Genomic DNA, 21,990 nt, shown 5'->3' on the forward strand with positions numbered 1-21,990 from the left:
TTTGTTACAAATGTGTATTACAATAATAATATTAACAAGAATAATGAAAACGGGGAAAGGAGATCTAGAGATAGAGGGGGCAGGGGAGAAGGGAGGGGAAGGGAAATAAAAAGAATCAAGACGAGTTATGTACTTGACTTGCACTCACTCCCTAAGATGAATGTAAACTTCATGTATGGCAAGCAATACTAGAATACATTTTTCAAATGATGGGTGTGTTGGGCTTTTAAGTCTCAGATGTTCTTATGGAACCTGTAAAAAAATCTTATTTAGAAAAAGTAGTTAGCAGACAAGATTAAGCTAAGGAGTACGACATGGGGAGACCTCTTCCTATTCCAGATGTCATCAGAAGCGTGCTGGGGGTGGGGAGAAGGTCGTTTCACTCACACACATGTATGTGTACACACATAACCACATGTGAGAAGAGGTCAGACCCCGATGGAACATCTTGCACTGTGTGATGATACAACTACAAGGCATGGGATTTCTGCAGCAACCAAAACCAGAGCTGGAAGAGGGATTGGATGTTCCCAAGAACCTCATGAGAGGGATCCACATCCACATCTTGATTTGCCCAGTGCCACCAGTTTCAGACTTCTGCCCACCAAAGCTGTGAAGAAATAAAAAGCATAGTTCTAAGTCACTACATCCAGGCTAAGCAGTTTCCAAACCATCGAAAATTAACTTACTGTGTTTAGAATATAATACATTGAGAAAATGTAGTGAATGCATATAATAATTTTCAGTAGAAAGAATGGAAATAGCAATACAGATACAGAAAAGTTTAATAAGTAGGGTATCAAAATTCATGATGTAATTGCTTATTCAAGAATGAAGGTAAAATACAAAGCAAAGGGAAAAGGTAACAATACCAAATTTATTAATCAGTTATAATATGTCACATAAATTCTAAGAATTTGATACATTTTCTAATTTTCATGACTATTTTACCAAAAATACAGAAAATATGATCCCTATTTTGCAGATATGATAGCTTATAACAGTTCCCAAATTATAAACTTGCCATAGAAATCTAATAAAGCAGAAAATCATGGAAAATGACTGAAATGATAATGCACATGAGAAATTAATTTTATATATTCAAGAAAAATCACAACTATGAGAAAATGTTTATTTTCCCTACTTAAAATGAAGTCAATTAAATGGTTATATGCATTAAAGATAATAAAAAGAAAACATAAACCCCTGGGTCCTAGAATATCTCCATGGCATTTCATGCCCACTCATCTTAGCAAGAATCCCTTGAAAGATTCTATTTGGCACTGGAGACAACCTAAGAAAATGGATCCTCGGAAGGTAAGTTGGACCTCAGCACTTTCCTGAGAGCCTCTTTGACATCCTTGTTCCTCAGGCTGTAGATCAGAGGATTCAGCATGGGGATCACGACAGTGTAGAAGACGGTGGCCACTTTGTCAGCTTCCCGACTGCTGCCCAGACTGGGTCTACAATAGAGGAACAGAATTGTCCCATGGAAGACAGCGATGGCCGTGAGGTGGGAGGCACAGGTGGAAAAAGCCTTGCGCCTTCCCTCTGCCGAGTGCAACCTCAGGATGGTGATGAGAATGGAAGAGTAGGAGGAGAAGATGATGACGATGGTAAGCACCTCATTAACAGTGGGCACAATGAATGCCATGAGTTCGTTAATAAATATGTCAGAGCAGGCAAGAGAAAAGACAGGTGGTAAGTCACAGAAGAAGTGGTCAACCACGTTGGACTTATAGGATGGGATTTTAAGAGTTAAGCACAGGTGAATCAGAGCACACACAGATGCACAGAAGTAGCAGACAGAAACCAGCTCCATACGAAGCTTTTGGGACATGGTGATCATATAGAGCAGTGGGTTACAGATGGCCAGGAAACGGTCATAGGACATAACCGCCAGGAGGAAAACCTCAGTGACCACGCATGTGCAGAATAAGTAGAACTGCACCATGCACCCCAGGAAGGAGATGGCTTTGTCCTTGTTTAACATATTAGCCAGCATCTTTGGCACAATCGCTGTAGAGTAGCAAAAATCTACAAAGGACAGGTGGCTGAGGAAAAAGTACATGGGGGTGTGGAGTCCAGGGCTGACCTGAATCAGTGCCACCATGCCCAGGTTGGCCAAGACGGTGACTCCATAGATGAGAAGGAACAGCAGGAAAAGGAAGATTCTCAGCTCAGGGACATCTGAGAGGCCAAGGAGAATGAATTCTGTTGCCTTGGAGCAATTTTCCTCCACCGTGGCCATCTTGAATGAGGTCAGAGAAAAGTAATACACTTTTGGAAACTTCTGAGAAATATAATAATACATAATTGATATCACAATAGTTGCACTGTAGCAATATAACTATCAGGTAACATAAAATACATGACTCTGAATCAGTTCATGCATCAGTAGTAACCTTGTACTACCACATATTTGTATCACTGTAAATGCACACAGCCATTAAGTTAGGGTGTCCTGTGAGCTTTGTAAGAGAATTCATGATTCATTTTAAAGCTAACTATAAATTAGTCTGCATTCTCTATTGTACTTACTACGTTGTGCCTAACTGCAATGAAAAATGCTATAAACCTATGTGATATGAACTATTTTTTAGTATAGTGTGTCGTTATCTTTAATTTGCCCCAGCTGAGGTCTGTTCTGGTTTCATAATGTGCAGGTTTCAGGCACATTAAATTAATTTAACAAAATTAAATGACAGCCACAGTGAATTCTACTATGATATGAAGCTCTAGATTCTATAAAGAAAACAGGTGAGTAAAAAGGACATAGGTAGGAAGACAGAGATAAGAGAAACAAATGTGCCATTTGTTTTTCTGCATTTGTTCATACAAATGAAGTCGCACAGAGGAAATAGTTCCCATCGACTATCTCTCAAAACTAAATTTAAACACATTGGATGGAATAAATCCACAGAAAAACAGTTCTCCTACACATTTTGTGACTACAAAGAGATAATTTAGACATTATCATTGAAATAAATTTTGCTCATAGATATATTAATTTTTGTTTTGCAATAAACAGTCTAGTTTTAGCTAACAAACCTGAGGTACAGACATTCTTCCCTGGTGTTGAGGATGCCAATGTTGTGTCACCTATCCCTGTACAGTCGGAAATTTATACTATAATTTAAACTCTTGGGAATTGTGTCCCTTAAGTGAAGCCATTTTTAATCTCTATGGTATAACAAAATTAAAATTTCACAAAAATGCTCATGAGATAAGACATAAAATATAAGAAATCTCTCTGGAATAGCCCAGTCATTTCAAAGACATTCAGACAGTACTTGAAATACTTGTTTTGTGTAAAACCAAACTTACTTCTTTCACACTTCATGATACTTTATGCACTTAACATCTTAATTCATTTTTTCCCTTTCCTCTCTGATCCCTCCTCCCTTGATCTCTTGACCCCTTCCCCAGCCCTCAGCCCAGAAGTGTTGTTGCTGGCTTTTCTGCTCCTCCAATGGTTGGTTTCACAGCAATCTCATCTGTCTGATGAGTTCCAGAAAATGTTAAGATTTTTTAAAAACTAATTGAGGAAAACAAACTCTTATTCTTCCTATAATATTGGCACAAAATTCTTTATGGTTTGCTACCTGTTAGATTGAAGTCAGAAGTCTGATAATGTAGGTTTAAAAAAATTAAACAAAAAAGAGAGAAACATGCTTTATTTTAATCATTTTGTATGATTTCATTACATTTTCAAAAACTGAAAGTCAATTTCTATAATAATTGTATACAATACCATTTAAAATACAGAGATTTGGCTCAGTGGTTCCACCACCTGCCTAGCAAGTGCAAGGACCAGAGTTCGATCCCCAGTACCTAAAAAGCAAAACAAAAATAAAATACAGATATTATTGAATGTGCTTTCACCAAAAATTAAAGTAAAACATGGAAAATTATTAAAACAATCACCCATGAGAGTTTTGCATATTATATGAATAATGCTAAAAATATTTCAAAACATTCATGTCACAAAAAAAGTTGTTTTTCTAGATTTGTTTTCAAATGATTAAATTTAAGGCTGTTGAACCCTGTGGTATTCTAGCAATAAAAATGTTCATCTATGGATTATTTTGCTAACTAAAATAAATACAAATAAAATTTATCAGTAGCTATAAGTAAAGGGTGTATTTCCAGTGACTTTGTAAATTCTCTTGAATATTTCACAAGATGTGTAAAATAACTAATGCATAGAAGTAGGATAGTAATTAAGATAATGATTACTTTATGTAGATAAAAAATCATAGGAAGCTTTATTATCATAAGAAATAAAAAGTCAATTCTGTATAATTTTAAATTGCAAAATAATATATTCCCAGAGAATACAATTTAAATCTGTGGTGGCAAAAGGTATGAAATCTGATCTTTCATGAATTTCAGGTGAATCATATTGAACACATTAATTAGCTATCATAAAAAAATATCATAAAATTATAAATTTTTGTTTGGAATTTAAATTCCTGAAATATTTTTAAACTTAAGTGAAAATTCTAACACTTAGGTACATATTCAAAATTAGATATTTTCAAAAGCATGTGAATAAATAAATAAAATACCAAACATGAATCAGACTCTATATATCACTAATGGAATTTACCAAGACGTGCTTAAATTTCTTACTAGAGAATGGCACACAAAAACTTTCTATCAGTGTTTATTGACACCCTCTGCGGGGTGAGCTGCTGCAGCCTGCAACCATGAAGACGTCCCTCTTCCGCTCCACAGTAGGTCTAAGGGAACTCTCACCACCTACGCAACATGCCGGTGATGGGATGTGAATGTGCATTTGCTCCATATTACTGACTTAGAAGCTAAATTACATGATATTATTTTGTAGAAAAAGATGGAAAGACTTTGTGGGCTACACAAAACAAGACAAGTATAGTTTCTCTGACCTAAAACTCATATTCATCCCCTTCCAACATGATTTATTTTTTTCTCAAAGTCCAAGGCAATTTTAAAAACTGAACTCTCCATGTACAGTTTTCTCGCAAAAATTAAATTTAGTATGAAACCTCCAAATTAAATGTAAGTCTCTGCATATCATTAATATGAAAAAAATTTCGTGTTCAGGATCTTATGGACTGTGTCCTTCACTTCCTTATTTCTCATGCTGTAGATCAGGGGGTTCAGCATGGGGATCACCACGGTGTAAAACACAGAGGCCACTTTGACCGTGTGCCGGGAGTTCTTGGAGTTGGGCACGCAGTAGAGGAACAGGATGGTGCCGTGGAAGATGCTGATGGCCGTCAGGTGGGAGGCGCAGGTGGAGAAGGCTTTGCGGTGTCCGCTGGCTGAGGGCATCTTCAGAGTGGTGCCAACGATGAACAGGTAAGACGTGAGGATGATGAACAGCGTACTTATCTCATTAAAGGTGGCAACAGTGAAGAGGAGGACCTGGCTGAGATGGGAATCGGAGCAAGAGAGGGAGATCAGGGAGGACAACTCACAGAAGAAGTGATTGATGGTGTTGAGGCCCTGAAAATCCAATTTTAGAGCAGAACACGTAAGTGTCAAGGAACACACAACTCCCCAGGTGTACGACCCGAGCACCAGCAGGGCACAGAGTTTCTGGGACATGACAACCGTGTAGAGCAGCGGGTTGCACACGGCCACAAAGCGGTCGTAGGCCATGACAGCAAACAGAACCAGTTCAGTCACCACGAAGGAGCAGAAGAGAAAGAATTGCACCATGCACCCTGAGAAAGAAATGCTTCTGTCTTCTACGACTAGGTTCACCAGCATCTTGGGGGCAGTGATGGTAGAATAGCAGAAATCCGCAAATGACAGGTGGCTGAGGAAAAAATACATGGGGGTGTAAAGTCTGGGATTAATTTTGATGATTACAATCATCCCAAGATTCCCCAGCACACTGAAGCTGTAGATGGCCAGAAATACCAAGAAGAGGGGAGCCTTCAGTTCTGGGTAATCTGAAAAGCCCAGGAGGGTGAATGTGGCCTCAGAAGTTGTATTTCTCTCTGTCCAAAACATGTTTCCTTTTGGTGAGATCTGAAAATCAACCTTGGAGATAAAATATGGAAAATAATTGACACATAAACCATGCTTAACTCTCCCCTTTGAAGAATAAAGGGTGAGACACCATAGAGTCTTGAACTATCCTGTTATGTGCAAGATAGGAATAACTGAAGTTTCAGAAATAAAATCATTGACATACATTACCTTCTTAAACATTTTGCTAATATTGCAAAATATAATTATAGCCATGCAAGTATAATTATTAGCTCAAGCCATTTGGTAGGTCACAGGTGGTCAAATTCTCGTGAGAAACATTCAAATGTCACTGAATGTCATGAGCTCTACAAACAAAAGTTTAGAAGAAGAAATAATTTGTTATGTTGGTCCTACAATTGTTAATGAAAAGTGGAAGCATTTGAAGTTACTTCTGTAGTTGATATAATTATTGGTTTAGCATTTTAATCATTCTTCATGGTGACTATTTATGGCAGATATCAAAGCCAGAAATTGCTTCTGATATTTGTAACAAACTTAATCTATTGAGCTGCTTTCTTCAGCAGATGAGCAAAGTAAAGATTTAAGAAGCCATGGCCTGCCTGATAAAATAATAATATTGGATTATCAATAAATCTAGTTTCCTCCACTCTCAGTCAGATATTATGTCTTGACAGCAGGCTCTGATTTGCGTGACAAATGGGTATCATAACAATTTAACTTCATAAATATCACATTGGATACTCGATTTTCTGTTTCTTTTGACTCTCTTTAAGAGACTCTGCATTATAAAAGTATGGAAATTGAAAATAGTGAGGGCCGCAGATCCCCTATCAGTATTGGTGTTAAGTTTGCACACATAAAATGGAATTCACAGGAAGATTCCCATTTAGGAGTAATTGTGTAAAATCCTCATAAGCATAGACAAGGACACCTTGCTTTCCTATGCCGCTCTGTCTTCCCTAAAAACCGTCTAGAACACTCAGTGTCTCTCTCTATTACCTCTAAAGAAAGGAGATGGGAATGTTGGAATCTCACCCAACTCAGAAGCCACTCATGAGAGTGGGATTCTTATTACACGGAGATCTTCGTGTTTGTCTGACTGGAATCCACGTAGGATCTGCACATAAATTGCAAGACCCTAGTTGTCTTTCCGAAAGATAATGGTGAGTCCCAAATATATCACAAGCTATACTCGCACTAAGAAATTAGTCTTCTTTATGTAAAGTTCAAACTTAACCTGGCCTCCTATATTTTTGCTGGCTAGATCCCGCAGGCTACATTCCTAAAAGTTCAGAATTTCAGAATAGCATGGCAACCAACACATCCATTTCTCCTGGGCCTTACCTTGCATTGGTTCTTACTCATGAGTCCTTCATGAGCAGGAGATTCACTGAATCCCACACCCCCATGTTGCAGACAGTCATTTCTGATAAAAACTCCTTCTGCTCTTTTACCCGAGTGACAAATTCTAGGACGTCCTTCACTATGCATGTAGGGAACCATATCACCCTAACTACTGTCCACAATCCTAGGTGTTCAGAGGTCCAAGAATTTAAGAACCAATGAGAAAGCAATATTTTCCAGTATATTCTCACATCACAACGTTTTCACATTGTTCCCTTGCAGGGCTTCCAAACCTCCGGTGTGTTTATCTTCTGTGCCTGATGATTCTCTTATGCGAGGTTGCCCTGTGAATTGTATGGGGTAGAGAAGAATCTCTGAGCTTCATTCGCTGGACAAGACTCTCACTAACTCCACCTGGCTGTGAAAACCAAAAATGTCCGTAGACTTCTTTGGAGAGGAATGGAAGAAACATAATCTCCTGTAGTTCAGAATTACTACTACATTTCTTGGTACTGGTAGACTTTAATGAATTTTTTTCCGTCTGATTTCAACATATGACTAAATTGTAATTTGAATATCATGGATCCATAGTTCCCTAACGGTATTATTTTATGTATTAAGTAATTTGTGTAATCTTTAAGTCTGAGCAATGTGGTCTTTAGACATTTTCTCTCTTTATTTCCACAAATGAGGCCAATTTTCCCCATATTATACCATTTTATTTAGATCAAGTTCTCTCTGTTGTTTCTCTGGAAGGGTCACTCCGTTCCTTGAGTTCAACTCCATTTCCATTTCTCTTTTCCTTGCAGGTAACCCTAAAGGTTCACAGGTGTGAAGAGGTGGATCTGCAGATGAAGACAAACTGCAGAAAACCCTCGGGCTGTCCTGCCCATTCCCTGGCACTGACGTGAGTAAGACCAGCCCAGCCAGAGCCCCCAACTACACTCTGCACAAGGTGCACGTCACCTATGTCCTGAGTATGCAGGACAGAATGTCTACAGCAGTACAAATTTTCCCTAAATTATTTTCCAAGGAAGAACCTACAAAAGCTGATGTGTCTTCTAGATACCTTACATGGAAAACTTCATGCATGTGTTCTCAGACCTGGAAAAGCAAACCTGCCAGGGGAAGACAGCCTCCTCCTGCCTCTGGAGAGCTTGCTGGGAGGAGAAGCAAGCACTCTTATTCTTACTGCCGCTCCCTGTGGTGTCCTCTCCTAGACAAAACTGACTGCCTATTTCTCCAGGGGCATCAGAACATGCAATTAGAATGAACTGCTCCTGTATGATGTAATTCTCATTTCACAGAAAAGTTGTGAAGATCAACAGTAGCCTGCGAACATTTTTTTATGGAATTTAGCTTCATCGAGTGTCATTTTCCTGTGATCCAAGATAACTCACAGAGTATCCCACTACTAGTGTTAGCGTGATTGTTATTGTTATTATTATTATTTTACATAATGACAAATTGCAGCTGGAGTTAATTATTTAGTAATCATTTCTTAAATGCCACTCCTGGTCACTGAGAAGGCCAATTGAATCTTTATGACATGAACAACAACTTGATTCTGCCTTCATTTCCTTGGCTCCTTAGTGACATTCTTTCTTTTCTCTTCTTTTTTTTTCTCACTGTGCTGGGGATGGAACTCAGGACCTAGCGCTTGCAGGGCAGGCAGTGATACCACTGAGCTACATCCCCGGGCCCTCCTTGGCGACCTTCTTGTCCGGCACATGAATCCAACATCTCTGCACTTGTGCTGAAGACAAGAGTCTTGTTTCTTCAGTGCTAGCAGGAGAGCAATTGGATTAGAACCAGTCCATTAGGGTGTCTCGTGTTACAAACAACACCGAGGAATTCTGTGCACAGGGCTATGCTGTCTGCTGTTCTTGGTCTTTAGGCCCATAAATTTATATTTATATATAGAATATATAAATATATATTTATATTTTTGCACTCGGAGGGTCAAACTCAGGGCTTTGTGCTTGCTAGGCAGACACTGTGCCGCTGAGCTGCATCCTGTGTATGTGTATATTACACTGCCATTAAAACAGTCCTTTGAAAATTCAGCTTATATTTGCATATTAGTTTGAATAAATTATTTTCTACTGGAGATTCTTCACATAGTTGAGTGAAAAGAAGAGAAAGTGGACCATGTGACTATAACAATTCTCCCCCAAATGATACATTAATTAGCTATAAACTAAAGGTAAGCAAGTAAGTGAATTCTTTAATGACCACCTTGCTCTCCAGTTTGTAAATCTGAATGATTTTGAGTCACTTATATGGTCATAATGAGGCTCCTATAAAAAGAAATCCAGCGCCTTCTCTACCAGGCTTAGTATTCCTCATATTCTCACAAGTTTCATATCCATGAATATTATATACCTATTATCTACCTATATTTTGAATCTGCCCATTTATAAAATATTTCCGATTTTTGGATTATCATATTCATACATAAAGAGTGTCCAGATGCGAGATCTGCCATGAATTCTTCTCTGACTCTTTCAGATCAAATTCATTATTTTCCAATAGTCAGGATTTCTCTGATTATGTAATTGCTGCTCTGCCCACAGTGGGACCTAGTGGTCCCTTTATGCGTTTGCCTGGCTTCTTCTCCAACCACAGTGTATGTCTCAGGTGGCCTCCTTCCTCCTTTGGAGTTTCTGTATTTCCGTGTCTACTCAAGAGTGAACGTGTACATGTGCGAAAAATTATTGAGCAGAACGCTTATCTCTGTTTCCTAAAATATTTGCTCTACTGCTGCTCTTGTTCATGTGAAAGGCAAACTTGCATCCACGGTCATTGCTACAGCCAGGCCGATCACAAGTCAAACCAGCCGGTCTTCTAGGTTCTGTTTACTCTATTTGAACCCTCATACCATCCACCTCTGTTCAATCATTGCCTCTTCCTCAACTCTGGTCTTAAAGGCAATATTCTGTGACCAGCTGACCAATCAGGAGAGGAATCTTGTCTGATGTCCAAAAGCGTCACCTTAGTCTTTCCATTAAGTTGGAATGAGCATCTACTCATTGGGGAAAGTATTTGTGGTACTTCCTTGATTTGCATGTGTTATCCCAATCTCTGCTTTCATTTGCACACATTCCTCTTAGTGTCTCTCTGTGTCCAAATACCCTCGCTTCTTTGGGTAAAGACATTCATCTTAAATCGGAGATCAGTTTCTTGCTCCACAATTTCCTCATGGCGTTTTTCACTTCTGCAATCCTCAGTGTGTAAATTAGAGGGTTGAGCAGAGCTGTCCCAACTGTGTAAAACACAGCTATCATCTTATCCATGGGGAAGGTGGTGGCAGGGCGTGTGTAGATGAATATGCAAGGTACAAAGAACAAGACAACCACAGATATGTGGGAGATGCAGGTGGAGAGGGCTTTTCTCCTCCCTTCAGCACTGTGGTTTCTGAGAGAATGCAGGATGACAACATAGTTGAACATCAGCAAGACAAAGCTCACTGTACAGATGGCCCCACTATTGGACACCAGCAGCAGGTTGACCACGTAGGTGCCTGCACAGGCGAGTCCCAGCAGGGGCTCCAGGTCACAGAAATAGTGATCGATCACATTGGGACCACAGTAAGGCAGGCTCAAGGCCAGGAAAATCTGAGCTAAGGAATGCACACAGGACCCCACCCAGGCCACGGCCACCAACACTGCACAGACCCTGGGGCTCATGATGGTCGTGTAGTGCAGGGGCTTGCAGATGGCCACGTAGCGGTCCACGGCCATGAGGATCAGGATGAAGATCTCCAGGCAGCCAAACAAATGCAAGGAGAAGACTTGGATTAGGCACTCACTGAAAAAAATTATGTTCTTCTTCAAGAGTGCATCCACAATAATTCTAGGGGCTACAGAAGTAGAGAGGCAGGTGCCAGATAAGGATAAGTGGAAAAGGAAGACGTACATCGGACTCCCAAGTGCCCAACTGGTCTTGATGGTGGTGATAATCATCAGGTTACCCAGCAGCATTGCCAAGTAGAAAAATAAGAAAGTCATAAACACTATCAGTTTCCTAACGGGGACCTGTGTCAACCCAAGCAGAATGAACTCAGTCACATTAGTGTTCAGCTGCATGGCTTCGTGAATCACAAAAAGGGGCAGTTGTAAGCGGTTTAGCTGCAAAAACAAAGGAATTAATTTACCATGTCACATGTGATGTTATGGAATTTTTAAACCAAAAGTAATTATTTATTACCAGAGACATTCTAGTTGTATGAATGACCATCGCATAGAATCATTATCAGCCTAGAATAAAGTTGTAAACGTATTTTCCCACAGCACTTTCCAAATACAGCCCCTTATTAGCTTTGACATGATTCTGATTAATTTCAACATTTCAATAGATGTAAAATTTAGACGTATGGTTCCCATTATTCTTTTTTTGTATTCAGTAAAGTTCAAGGGATCATTTTATGTTTATTTTCATGCCATATTTATGTCTATCGAAAATGTATCAATGTTTTGCTAAAAAAAAATAAAAGCATAAATAAGAATATTTTGACTATGATTGGTTTACAATATAGATATAAAATTGCACACCCAACCCCATAAAATGTATTATCTATATTATACATTGTATATAACTGTCCATTTGTAAACATATATGCTATATTCTCTCAGATATCACACACTGAAAAAAAACAAGAAAATTCTATGTCCTATAAATAATCTTCTGCTACCATGAAACACCCTTATAATGTTTTGTGGACATTACAGGGAGGCAGAAATAAATGTTCCGTGATATTAATACATCATATAAGTCATTTCTATTTTCTTATTTTTAAAAACATTCTTTGCTATTCAAATACAGGAAATATACTTTTTTTCTTCCAATTACTAACTTTTATCAGAAAACCTGCAATATAGTTACACTGTTAACATTTTGGAAACTGAGTCTTCATACTTTAATCATTATAGTAAAATAATTATTTATTAATCTAAAAAACTTTACTGTCCAGAAAATATTTATTGACACTTGTTTTAATTCTCTTTCCATAACCTGAGAAATAAACATGATACACAACACACAGTAAAATTCGCTTTCCCATTTCAGTCACTTGTTCTGAAATAATTGTGCTTGAAGATAAATTAATCTTTGGAGGCAAATTCGTATAATAACATTTGCCCTCTAAAAGTCCAGGATTTAGGCCATTTATTTCACTGTATAACTTCTTTTGTTATCAGTACTATTCTACTGTCCATATTTAGAATACAGTTATTTCCCTCATATATTTTTTTAAATATAAATTAAGACTCATAGCTGTGCATTTCATTAACTTGTCAATAATTGTGGCTTTTCATCAAATCTTTCGTGAAGATGTTTGATCAATGCTACTCTTCCTTTCCAGAATGGCTTTCCATTTCTAGGTCTTTTGTTGTATAAAAATTTAAGAATCTAATAGCCAAGTAAGTAACCTGCAGGTTGCTACATATGATTTTTATTTTACAAACAAAATTTGGTCTGTGGCTCTCAAAAGATGATTTTACATGCTAAATTTGGCAGTGAATCCAGCAGGTCCTGCGTTTTTTGTTTTGTTTTGTTTTGTTTTTTGTTTTTTTGTTTGTTTGTTTGGTTGTTTGGGTTTTTTTTAGTTGCTAGGTTTTTATTACTATTTCAATTTCATTGCCTGTTTTTTGGATTATTCAGGATTTTTAAGTCTTGGTTCTGTTTTGCTGATTCACATTTTCAGAAGTTTCCTATTTATTGGTAAACAAGTTTGTGTAGTTGTTGCTAATAATCTTGTGCAATTGCACAGTGTCCTTCATGACATCAATCTTTTCATTTCTAATTATATTGATTTGTCTCTTTTCTCTCCTTTCTTTTATGAGACTAGCTAAAGGTTTTTCTGTTCTATTTATTCTTTCAAAGAACCAGCTCTCTGATTCAGTGATTATCTGTCATGATTTTTAAATATCCACTTCATTGATTTCAGATCTTATCTCTACAATTTCCTTTCTTGTATTAGCTCTGGATTTAGATTGCTTATGTTTTCCTGGGAACTTGATGTGCACATGTAGTTTATTTATTTTGGCTTGCTCAGTTTCCGTGATAAAATTACCTCTTAAAGCTGCTCTTTTTGTGTCGAATAACAAAGGAGTAAGCACATTATTTTCAGTAGCACATAGGGGTTTCTCCTTAAAATAAAATTATATATGTGGAATTCATATATTTCCAAATCACTTTATCATCACTTTAAATTTACCTTTATATCACTGTTTTCTGAAATTATTTAAACAATACAAGAATGTAAATTTACTACTCATATCAAGAATGAAATATTACAATAATTAAACTCATTTTAACATTCCCCCATCCTCACACCTGCAAGAATAAACACTATTCTGACTTTAGAAATGTGTATAACTATCTTGCTTCTGAAAAGAAAAATGCCTTTGCCCTATGTGTATACTTTTAGTTTTACTGGATTTTGAGTGTTTAAAAAATTTAGTGTACTGTGTAAAAACTTTAAGGGTTACTTTTATTCTTTATTCAAATTAAGTTACTAAATTTTGTGGGTTGTTGAATATAGTTTCAGGTGCATTTTCACTGCTATAACTCCTATACTGCATTTTATTATGTGATTATTTTAAAATGTGCTTATTGCTAATCTTATCAATAAATATTCATTGACCCCAATGAATAGTGCATTGAGGAACTATTTTAACATATTTCCCAAAAGGGTAACTAACAGTTTGCAGGATATTCAAATATTCAACTTCATAAAATAATATTTATTCTCACAAGAGGTTCAGAAAAATCTCTGAGCCAAAAATGGAGAGGCCTGAGATATTTCTGGACTGACTTAATACCTTCTACATTGTGAAAAATGGATTACATTTGTTAATGTTCTATATTATATAACCTTATTAAGAAGAAGCAAACAGATAATAACACAAAACTTTTCAGTGAATGAAGATAAACTAGTAATAGAAAATAGCAGACAGTAGAGTAGCTGGATACAAGGTAAATACTCAAAAATCAATAGCCTTCTTCTATGCAAATTACAGACTCACTGAGAATGAAATAAGGGAAATAATCCCTTTCACAATAGCATCCAAAAAATGAAATATCTAGGAATCAATCTAAAAAATGAAGCAAAAACCTCTACATTGAGAACTACAGCACTAAAAAAAGAGCTAGAAGAGGATGTAAGAAAATGGAAAGACATCACTTGTTTCTGGGTAGAAAGAACCAATATAGTGAAAATGGCCATATTCTAAAATTACTATATAGATTCAATGCAATCCCTATTGAAATCAAAAACTCTATATTTCATAGAACTAGAGAAAACAATACAAAATTTAATTTGGAAGCAGAAGAGAACTAAAATAGAAAAGGCCATTCTAGGCAACAGAGACATGACAAGGGTGTGTCACAATCTCTAACTTGAAACTATACTACAAAGCCACTGTGTTAAAAACAGCATGGCACTGGCAAAGAAACAGACCAAAGGATCAGTGAAATAGATTAGAAGAGGCAGAAACAATTCCTGACATACTCAGCTACTTTATCTTTGACAAAGGAGTCAACCACCCTCACTGGAGGAAAGATAGCCCCTTTAATAAGTGGTACTGGAAAAACTGGATTTCAACTTGCCAAAGATTAAAACTAGACATGTATCTTTCACCATGCACTAAACTAAAATTGAAGTGGATTAAAAATCTAAATATTAAAACAGAAACATTAAACATGCAGGAAGATAAATTAGGCAGAGCTCTCAGAGACATTGGCATAGGAAAAGACTTAATGAACAAGTCTTCGGTAGCCTGAGAACTAACTCAAAAAATCAACAGCTGGGATCTCATTTTATTCAAAAGCTTCTGCACTGCTAAGAGACAACCCAGAATGTGGGGAAAAAAAGTTCTACCAGCTGCTCCTCAGACAAAGGTCTACTATCTAGAGTATACAAATAACTCAAAAAAATCAGACCCCCCCAAATATAAAGACCAGATTCAAAAATGGGCAGCTGAAATGAACAGACACTTCTCAGACAAAGAGGTAAAAGCAGCAAATAAATATATGAAAAATGTTCAATGTCACTGGTCATTTGAGAGATGCAGATGAAAACAACACTTAGATTCCACTTCACCCAGAAAAGAATGGCTGCTATCAAGAAATCAACCAATAGCAAATGTTGGCGGGGTTGTGGGGAGGTACGAACCCTTCTTCATTGTTGGTGGGAGTGCAGACTGGTGCAACCACTATGGAAATCAATATGCAGATACCTCAAAGAACTAGGATAGGAAGTCCTGTTTGACCCAGCTAGTCCCCTGCTGGGTATCTTCCCAAAAGAATTAAAAGAATCATACCACAGAGATATGTGTAACAGCTAAAACCTGGAAACAGGCTAATTGCCTATCAACTGGAGACTGGATAAAGAAGATTTTTTTTTAAAACAGGTGGAGTACTACTAGCCATAAAGAATGAGAAACTAGAAATATTTATAGCTAAGTGGATGCACATTGAGGACATACACTTAAGTGAAAGTAAAAGGACACACATGTAAATACTGTACAGTTTCTCTGGTGTGATAAATTAAAAGTGCAAATAAGAGTCAAAATTTAATTGATATTTTGTAATAGGAAGAAAAGGTCTAAAGATACTGGGCAAATGGGAGGGGTGGGGAGAGGTAAAAAGGGAAGAGAAAAAAGAGAAAAGGAAGAAAATGGAAACAGTCTTTGTAAAATAGGGAAGGGTGGAGGGGGTGAAGGGAGGGCAGGGACAAGGGGAAAAATGAGAATCAAGACCTGTCATGTAAAGGTGCAAGATCCCAATGATGAATGTAACTGTACTGTATATGTAAAATGTATCAATATTCAGTCTATAAAAGAAATAAAGTCAAACAAATCAGCAGCCTACAATCAGTACTCAGTGCACCTATCTTTCATTTTCAGAGGTGAAGTGAAGATGCTCTGGTATACAAAACTCAAGGAAAACACATACACCAGATAGCACTGGGAGAAATGTTTCAACAAGTCCTTTATTGAGAAGAAAAATTGTTCCAAAATAGAGGTCTGTATCCACCAAATGCAATGCAGGACATTGCCAGGGTTGAATGAATATGTGCATACAAATATTGCTGTTTTCATGTGAGCAAATATCAATATTGACTCATTTTGCCTCATTGTAAATTGTAATTTGAGTCATAAAATAATTTCCATCTCAGTGTTTTTCATATCCCAAATATTAAATACCCTAATTAAATATGCTATTCCCTTCAATACAGTCCCAAGCCAAGGAAAATTATTGTGCTTATTGTAGTTTTTAAATATTTTTTTCTTTTGAGTTGATGAAGCAATGTTTTGTGTATTTATGAGGTACAAGGTGATGTATAAATTGTGTACTGATTAGGTCAAGCTAATTAGTGCATCTATGCCTTTCCTACTCATTTGCCTTAGTGAGACCGTGTAAAGTTCACCCTTTTACCAATCTGTTAATACAGCAGTGCCTTGTCTCACGATTTAACTGGTCCCACGACTCGGGTTGTGTTCACCACCTGATGTGGCGTTCACAAACAGAAGCAGACGTTCGCCGAATGCATCTCTCCCCTGAGGTATCGCTGTTAACTAAACTGCCACCCCGAGCAGTGACTGACCACCTTTCCCTCCTGTCTTCTTGAAAATTTCCGTCCTTTGGCCAACATCTCCGAGTTCACAGCTTACTCTTGACCCCACCCGGAAGCCCCCCAACCATCTCCCAAGTCTTCCAAGTTCGACTTTTGGGTTTTCCATCTCAATGAGATCGAGCGATATTTCTCTTTTTCAAAGCCTTGTGAAATATTAGCAATAGCATCAAATTGTCAAAATGGTGCTATCTTAAAGAGAGAGCGGCGGGCTCTGAGGACTGGTTCCGCGCTGCAGGGACTCCTAGGCGTCTCTGTTAATTTAGACGGAGCCCGCGGTCCTGGAGGTGAAACGCGGAGACCAAGTCCGTGAGAACGACTTGAACAGTGTTCAGTGGAAAGTGATGGGCACCGAGTTCCGATAACAGGTGGGACAGGGGGAAAACTTGCGTTTTGGAATCTGTTGGAGAGGATGGAGCAGGGTCCCTCTGCAGCGTTCTCAGCAGGGCTTTCAGAGAACGACGGAGGAGCAGAAGAAACCTGAACAGGAAAAGCATTTTGTTATTCAGAAAACAATTCCTTTCTCAAGGGGGAAATCTATTACATCCGTGGAAATAGAAGCTAAGATGCTGCTATTGTAAATCCTCAGATTTTTTTTTCGTAAATTGTTCCTGGAACAAAGCAGGCGTCCTAATCTCTGTGCGGTTAGGCACCGCCCTGTTCGCCGCTGCTGCTAATCTCTGCATCGATGCCATGGATCTGCGCGGCCTTTACATGGCTGGGCCACTGGGTGGTGCCCAAGTCAAACGCCGGGCGGAAGAACGGTTCGGTGGGGTAGAAACAAACGCTGGATCGTTCTTAATTCCGACAGATGGGAGCCGCTGTCTCCAGTTTACCTTGGCTTCCTGGCTTCCCCGGGTCACTCTCGGTCTTTTCCGCCTCTGCTCTCCGCTCACAGCGCCGGATCCCGGGTTCTCATTTCTGCCTCCGCCAACAGAACCTTCTCCAGCAGAGGCACCTGCCTCCCCGTACTGCTCCCGACCTCTGCCCGCTGATGCTCAGACTCCTGTGTCCTTCAGGCTCGGGTGTCTGCCTGGCGAGCCCGGTCGTCTCCCTTCCGTGATTCTAGCCGATAGGTCCCGAGCCTAAAGCCGTCAGGGACCCCCGAAGTCCACGTGGGAGCCCGACCCCCAAGTAGAGGTTTGGAGAGCAGCTGGGCCTGCGCTCTCCCTGCATGCTCCGTCCTCCCTCCTCGGGGCCTGGACCGGGCTCCCTGGGACCCGACAGGCCGGGCCGGGCCGGAGGAACCGAGGCTTCTCCGCCAGGTCCCGGAGAGGCGAGGTGGTCGGCCCGAGGGCGGTTCGGTGAGCCAGAGGGAAAAAAAATCCCATACCTTGTCACTTGCAGCCTGTGAGAGAAGACAAACAGAAAATGCAACCACATAAGTATGTAGCAGATCAGAGAGTTGCAAGTGTTCCAAAACACAAAACAAAACACTCGAGGCGTGTGCTTAATGAAGCCAAGCAGGAGGGGTGTTTTTTAAACATAGGCAAAGCAGGAAGCAGAAAGAAGAGACTAAGCCATGCCCTATCAGAAAAGAAGGCCCACGCCAGAGACGGGCAAAGACCATACTCAGTAGAAGAAGTCGTCAGTGTGACCAGAGATGGGAGGGTAAGGGGCCGGTACCAAACTCACAGGGACACAAGTGCTGCCCCCTGCCAGTGTGCGCATGGCCTCATTTTTGTATCACTCATATATTAGCACAGAAGTATTCCTGTATTATTCCATGCTTTGCTGAGATAGTTCTTTGTTATCTTCTTCAAAATATCCAGGGAAATTCTAATTCCCGATTTTAAACTAACAATGTGTTTCCGAAATTTCCTTGAATGGCTACGGTAAATATAAGCTGTGTTACTGTTAACATAAGTTACACAGCCTCCGCACTGAAATCACTGGAATGAGACTCACAACGCTTAAGTGAAATCAAATAGAAAAAACTGGACAGGGCTGGGGATTTAGCTCAGCGGTTCAGTGGCCTGCCTTGTAAGTGCAAGGACCTGAGTTCAATCCCCAGTACCAAAAAAAGAAAAAACTGGACAGCTAAAATAACAAGCATTATCTTGAGAATTTTGCAAAATTCTGCTTATTACTACAGGGAGAGAAAAAGTTGGGGTGTGTTTCACTATTTGTTCAGTCCTCTGATGAATATTATTTTTCTCCTTTTAGAATTACGAAAGTTCATGATGAGATATTGAGAGTTATAATAATAAGAACATATTTGTATTTCAATGTAAAATGCAAGCGACAAGAAACTGCTGGACACAACAGTCTGACCAGAATACTGTGTCACTTTATTGCATTTCAAATCTTGGATTTATAGATTCTTAAAGTAAATGATCCCAATTTTTCTAGCTGGTTCTTGGGGTTAAATGATTTACCAAATATCAAAAATCACCATGTGAAGGGAGAGGACATTAAGAAATAATTACTGCTTTGAGGACAGACATATGATGGAAATACAAGGGAAAGGAGTGGAACTACTCCCTAGCATGTCTCTATGCTTTTGTTACAAAATATACACACTTGTTGCAGATTATATTTTAGAACCTAATCTTTTTTTTTTTTTTGGTACTGGGGATTGAGCTCAGGTCCTTGTGCTTGCAAGGCAGGCCACCGAACCTCTGAGCTAAATCCCCGGCCCTAGACCCTAATCTTAATTTATAGTAAACTTCACCAAGGGAGGTAATGAAATCTTACCTATTTCCTGCCGCATGTGTTCTAGGAAGAAAATGAATAAAATACACTCACTAACTTTGGTGTTGGCATGGAAGCAAAGTACATAATGTCATTTAGTGTTTTCCTCCTCACTATACAACTGATTGACATTTTGTTAGTGTTGATAGAGTAAGAAAAGTTGCAATTTTACTGTAAGCAAATTTATTCCAGAAGTCACCTGACAATCTGAGAATTATACGTCTTAAGTGCGACAATGATATATAAAACATATCTAAATTAAAACCTGATCATTGTTCAAATAGAATTCTTTTCAGTTGAGTTGTCCAAGTCAAGAGAAAAAGCAAATCACCAAGTACGTTGAAGTATGATCCTCTTTTAAAATTTACTTTGTAATTTCTAGTATCTCTGGCCACTCTTTTCTGTAAGGAGCAAAAGGGTCATTGCAGGGCAGCATTAGCATAGTGTCCAGATAGGAGGTGTCTCAAGGGCTTGCCTTTATTGTCCTGGAATGAGAAGCACTCACTGCTACTACTCCAGTATCCAATCTGTACCCACTTCCTCTCCTTTAGCTCCTTAGAATGCATGGGGAGATTACCTGGCTCAAAAGGAATTCATACATAGGCAGATCTCCTCGCATCTCTAAAGAAATTCAACAAGGAAGTCAAAGGTGGCAGGCAGTCCAGATGACTGGGCAGCGCTGAAAGTCACATCACACAGGGACACTCACAGCTGTCCCGAGTCCCGCTTGCTTTCCTAGGTCACTGAGATCGCCACCCTCAATCTGGCCACTTTCTCACCTGACAATTCCCATTCCTAAAGCAAAGCTGTTTTAGTTTGTTCACACAAAGCAAGGAACGGAATGAAGGGTAAGTGGTCTCTTAGGTAATTTGCTTTTCAATTCTTTCATGGATTGAAAGTTTCTAAGTAAACGTAAAATCCAACTGTCTTTCACTTAGATATAAGAACATACCTCACTTACCATCTCAGAAGTAATGCCTAACATGAAAATAAAAATGTGTTCTAACAACCACAGGAAAACTATTTCTCTAGACATATAACAACACACTCTGTACAGAGGAAATGTCATAAAATTTTAATCTAAAAACCTTTGGACTGCTTTACACATAACTTTATTATTTGAAAGAGGATTAATTTTTTATTTTTCATCAGAAAATGCCACCAACCTGTTCCAAACTTTTCTTATAGCATTTTTCACGTCCTTATTCCTAAAAGTATAAATCAAAGGGTTGAGTAATGGAGATAAAATGGTGTAAAATATGGCCACCATTTTGTCAAAGGAGAAGGCAGAGGGAGGTCGAAAGTATGTAAATATGCAGGGGACAAAGAACAAAACCACGACAGCAACGTGGGACCCACAGGTGGACAGAGCCTTCCCCCTCCCTTTAGAACTGTGCTTCCTCAGGGAGAACAAGATGACACCGGAGGACACAAGCAGCAGGGAGAACATTATAATGCAGATAGACCTGCTGTTGGCAACCACCAGAAGGCCAAAGATGTGTGTGTTGGTGCAGGCAAGCTTCAGTAATGGGAATAAGTCACACAGGAAATGGTCAATGACATTGGGGCCGCCTTCCCCCTCCCTTTAGAACTGTGCTTCCTCAGGGAGAACAAGATGACACCGGAGGACACAAGCAGCAGGGAGAACATTATAATGCAGATAGACCTGCTGTTGGCAACCACCAGAAGGCCAAAGATGTGTGTGTTGGTGCAGGCAAGCTTCAGTAATGGGAATAAGTCACACAGGAAATGGTCAATGACATTGGGGCCACAAAAGGGGAGCTGGAAAGTGAAGAGAATTTGGATGATGGAGTGCAGGAAGCCCCCGGTCCAGGCTACGCCCACCAGAACATAGCAGAGCCTCCTGTTCATGATGGAGGAGTAGTGCAAGGGCTTGCAAATGGCCACGTAGCGGTCATAGGCCATGGCTGTGAGGACAATCACCTCTGCTCCAGCAAGGAAGTGTTCAGCAAACAGCTGCATCATGCAGCCTTCAAAGGAGATGATTTTCCTCTCATGGAACAGGTCCACAATCATCTTCGGTGTGATGACAGAGGAGAAGCAGGCATCCAGCAAGGACAGGAAGACCATGAAGAAGTACATGGGGGAGCCCAGCAGAGCAGGGCTGCAGACAATGGTCACCACGATCAGCATGTTGCCCCCATAGTTGTGATGTAGACCAACAAAAACACCACAAATACCATTTTCTGAACTGTTGGATTCTGTGAAAGTCCCAGAAGGACAAACTCAGTTACAAAGCTCTCGTTTTGCATGATTTCCAAATAAAGGGTGAAAAAAATCAAGGAACAAACACGTAAATCTGAAAT

General features: G+C 39.2%; 3 protein-coding genes and 1 pseudogene across 3 annotated transcripts; all 4 read right to left on the reverse strand.

Moving 5' to 3' along the window:
• Window positions 1-1,294: 1,294 nt before the first annotated feature.
• LOC104874260 (olfactory receptor 5L1) lies at window positions 1,295-2,251 on the reverse strand. The gene has a single exon (XM_010641288.1). The coding sequence runs from the start codon at window positions 2,249-2,251 to the stop codon at window positions 1,295-1,297; it is 957 nt and encodes a 318-aa protein (XP_010639590.1).
• A 2,810-nt stretch (window positions 2,252-5,061) lies between these two features.
• LOC104874271 (olfactory receptor 5D16) lies at window positions 5,062-6,006 on the reverse strand. The gene has a single exon (XM_010641297.1). It carries the CDS (start codon window positions 6,004-6,006, stop codon window positions 5,062-5,064), a length of 945 nt encoding a protein of 314 aa, XP_010639599.1.
• Window positions 6,007-10,490: 4,484 nt separating this feature from the next.
• On the reverse strand, window positions 10,491-11,420 carry LOC104874281 (olfactory receptor 4C16). The gene has a single exon (XM_010641302.1). The coding sequence runs from the start codon at window positions 11,418-11,420 to the stop codon at window positions 10,491-10,493; it is 930 nt and encodes a 309-aa protein (XP_010639604.1).
• A 9,381-nt stretch (window positions 11,421-20,801) lies between these two features.
• On the reverse strand, window positions 20,802-21,990 carry LOC104874244 (annotated as a pseudogene).

This window comes from Fukomys damarensis, unplaced genomic scaffold, assembly GCF_012274545.1.
Source record: "Fukomys damarensis isolate Sample0158 unplaced genomic scaffold, DMR_v1.0_HiC HiC_scaffold_27, whole genome shotgun sequence".
NCBI lineage: Eukaryota > Metazoa > Chordata > Mammalia > Rodentia > Bathyergidae > Fukomys > Fukomys damarensis.

Coding starts and splice junctions, on each gene's coding strand:
- LOC104874260 (XM_010641288.1), bottom strand. CDS start 2,251: ATGGCCACGGTGGAGGAAAATTGCTCCAAGGCAACAGAATTCATTCTC.
- LOC104874271 (XM_010641297.1), bottom strand. CDS start 6,006: ATGTTTTGGACAGAGAGAAATACAACTTCTGAGGCCACATTCACCCTC.
- LOC104874281 (XM_010641302.1), bottom strand. CDS start 11,420: ATGCAGCTGAACACTAATGTGACTGAGTTCATTCTGCTTGGGTTGACA.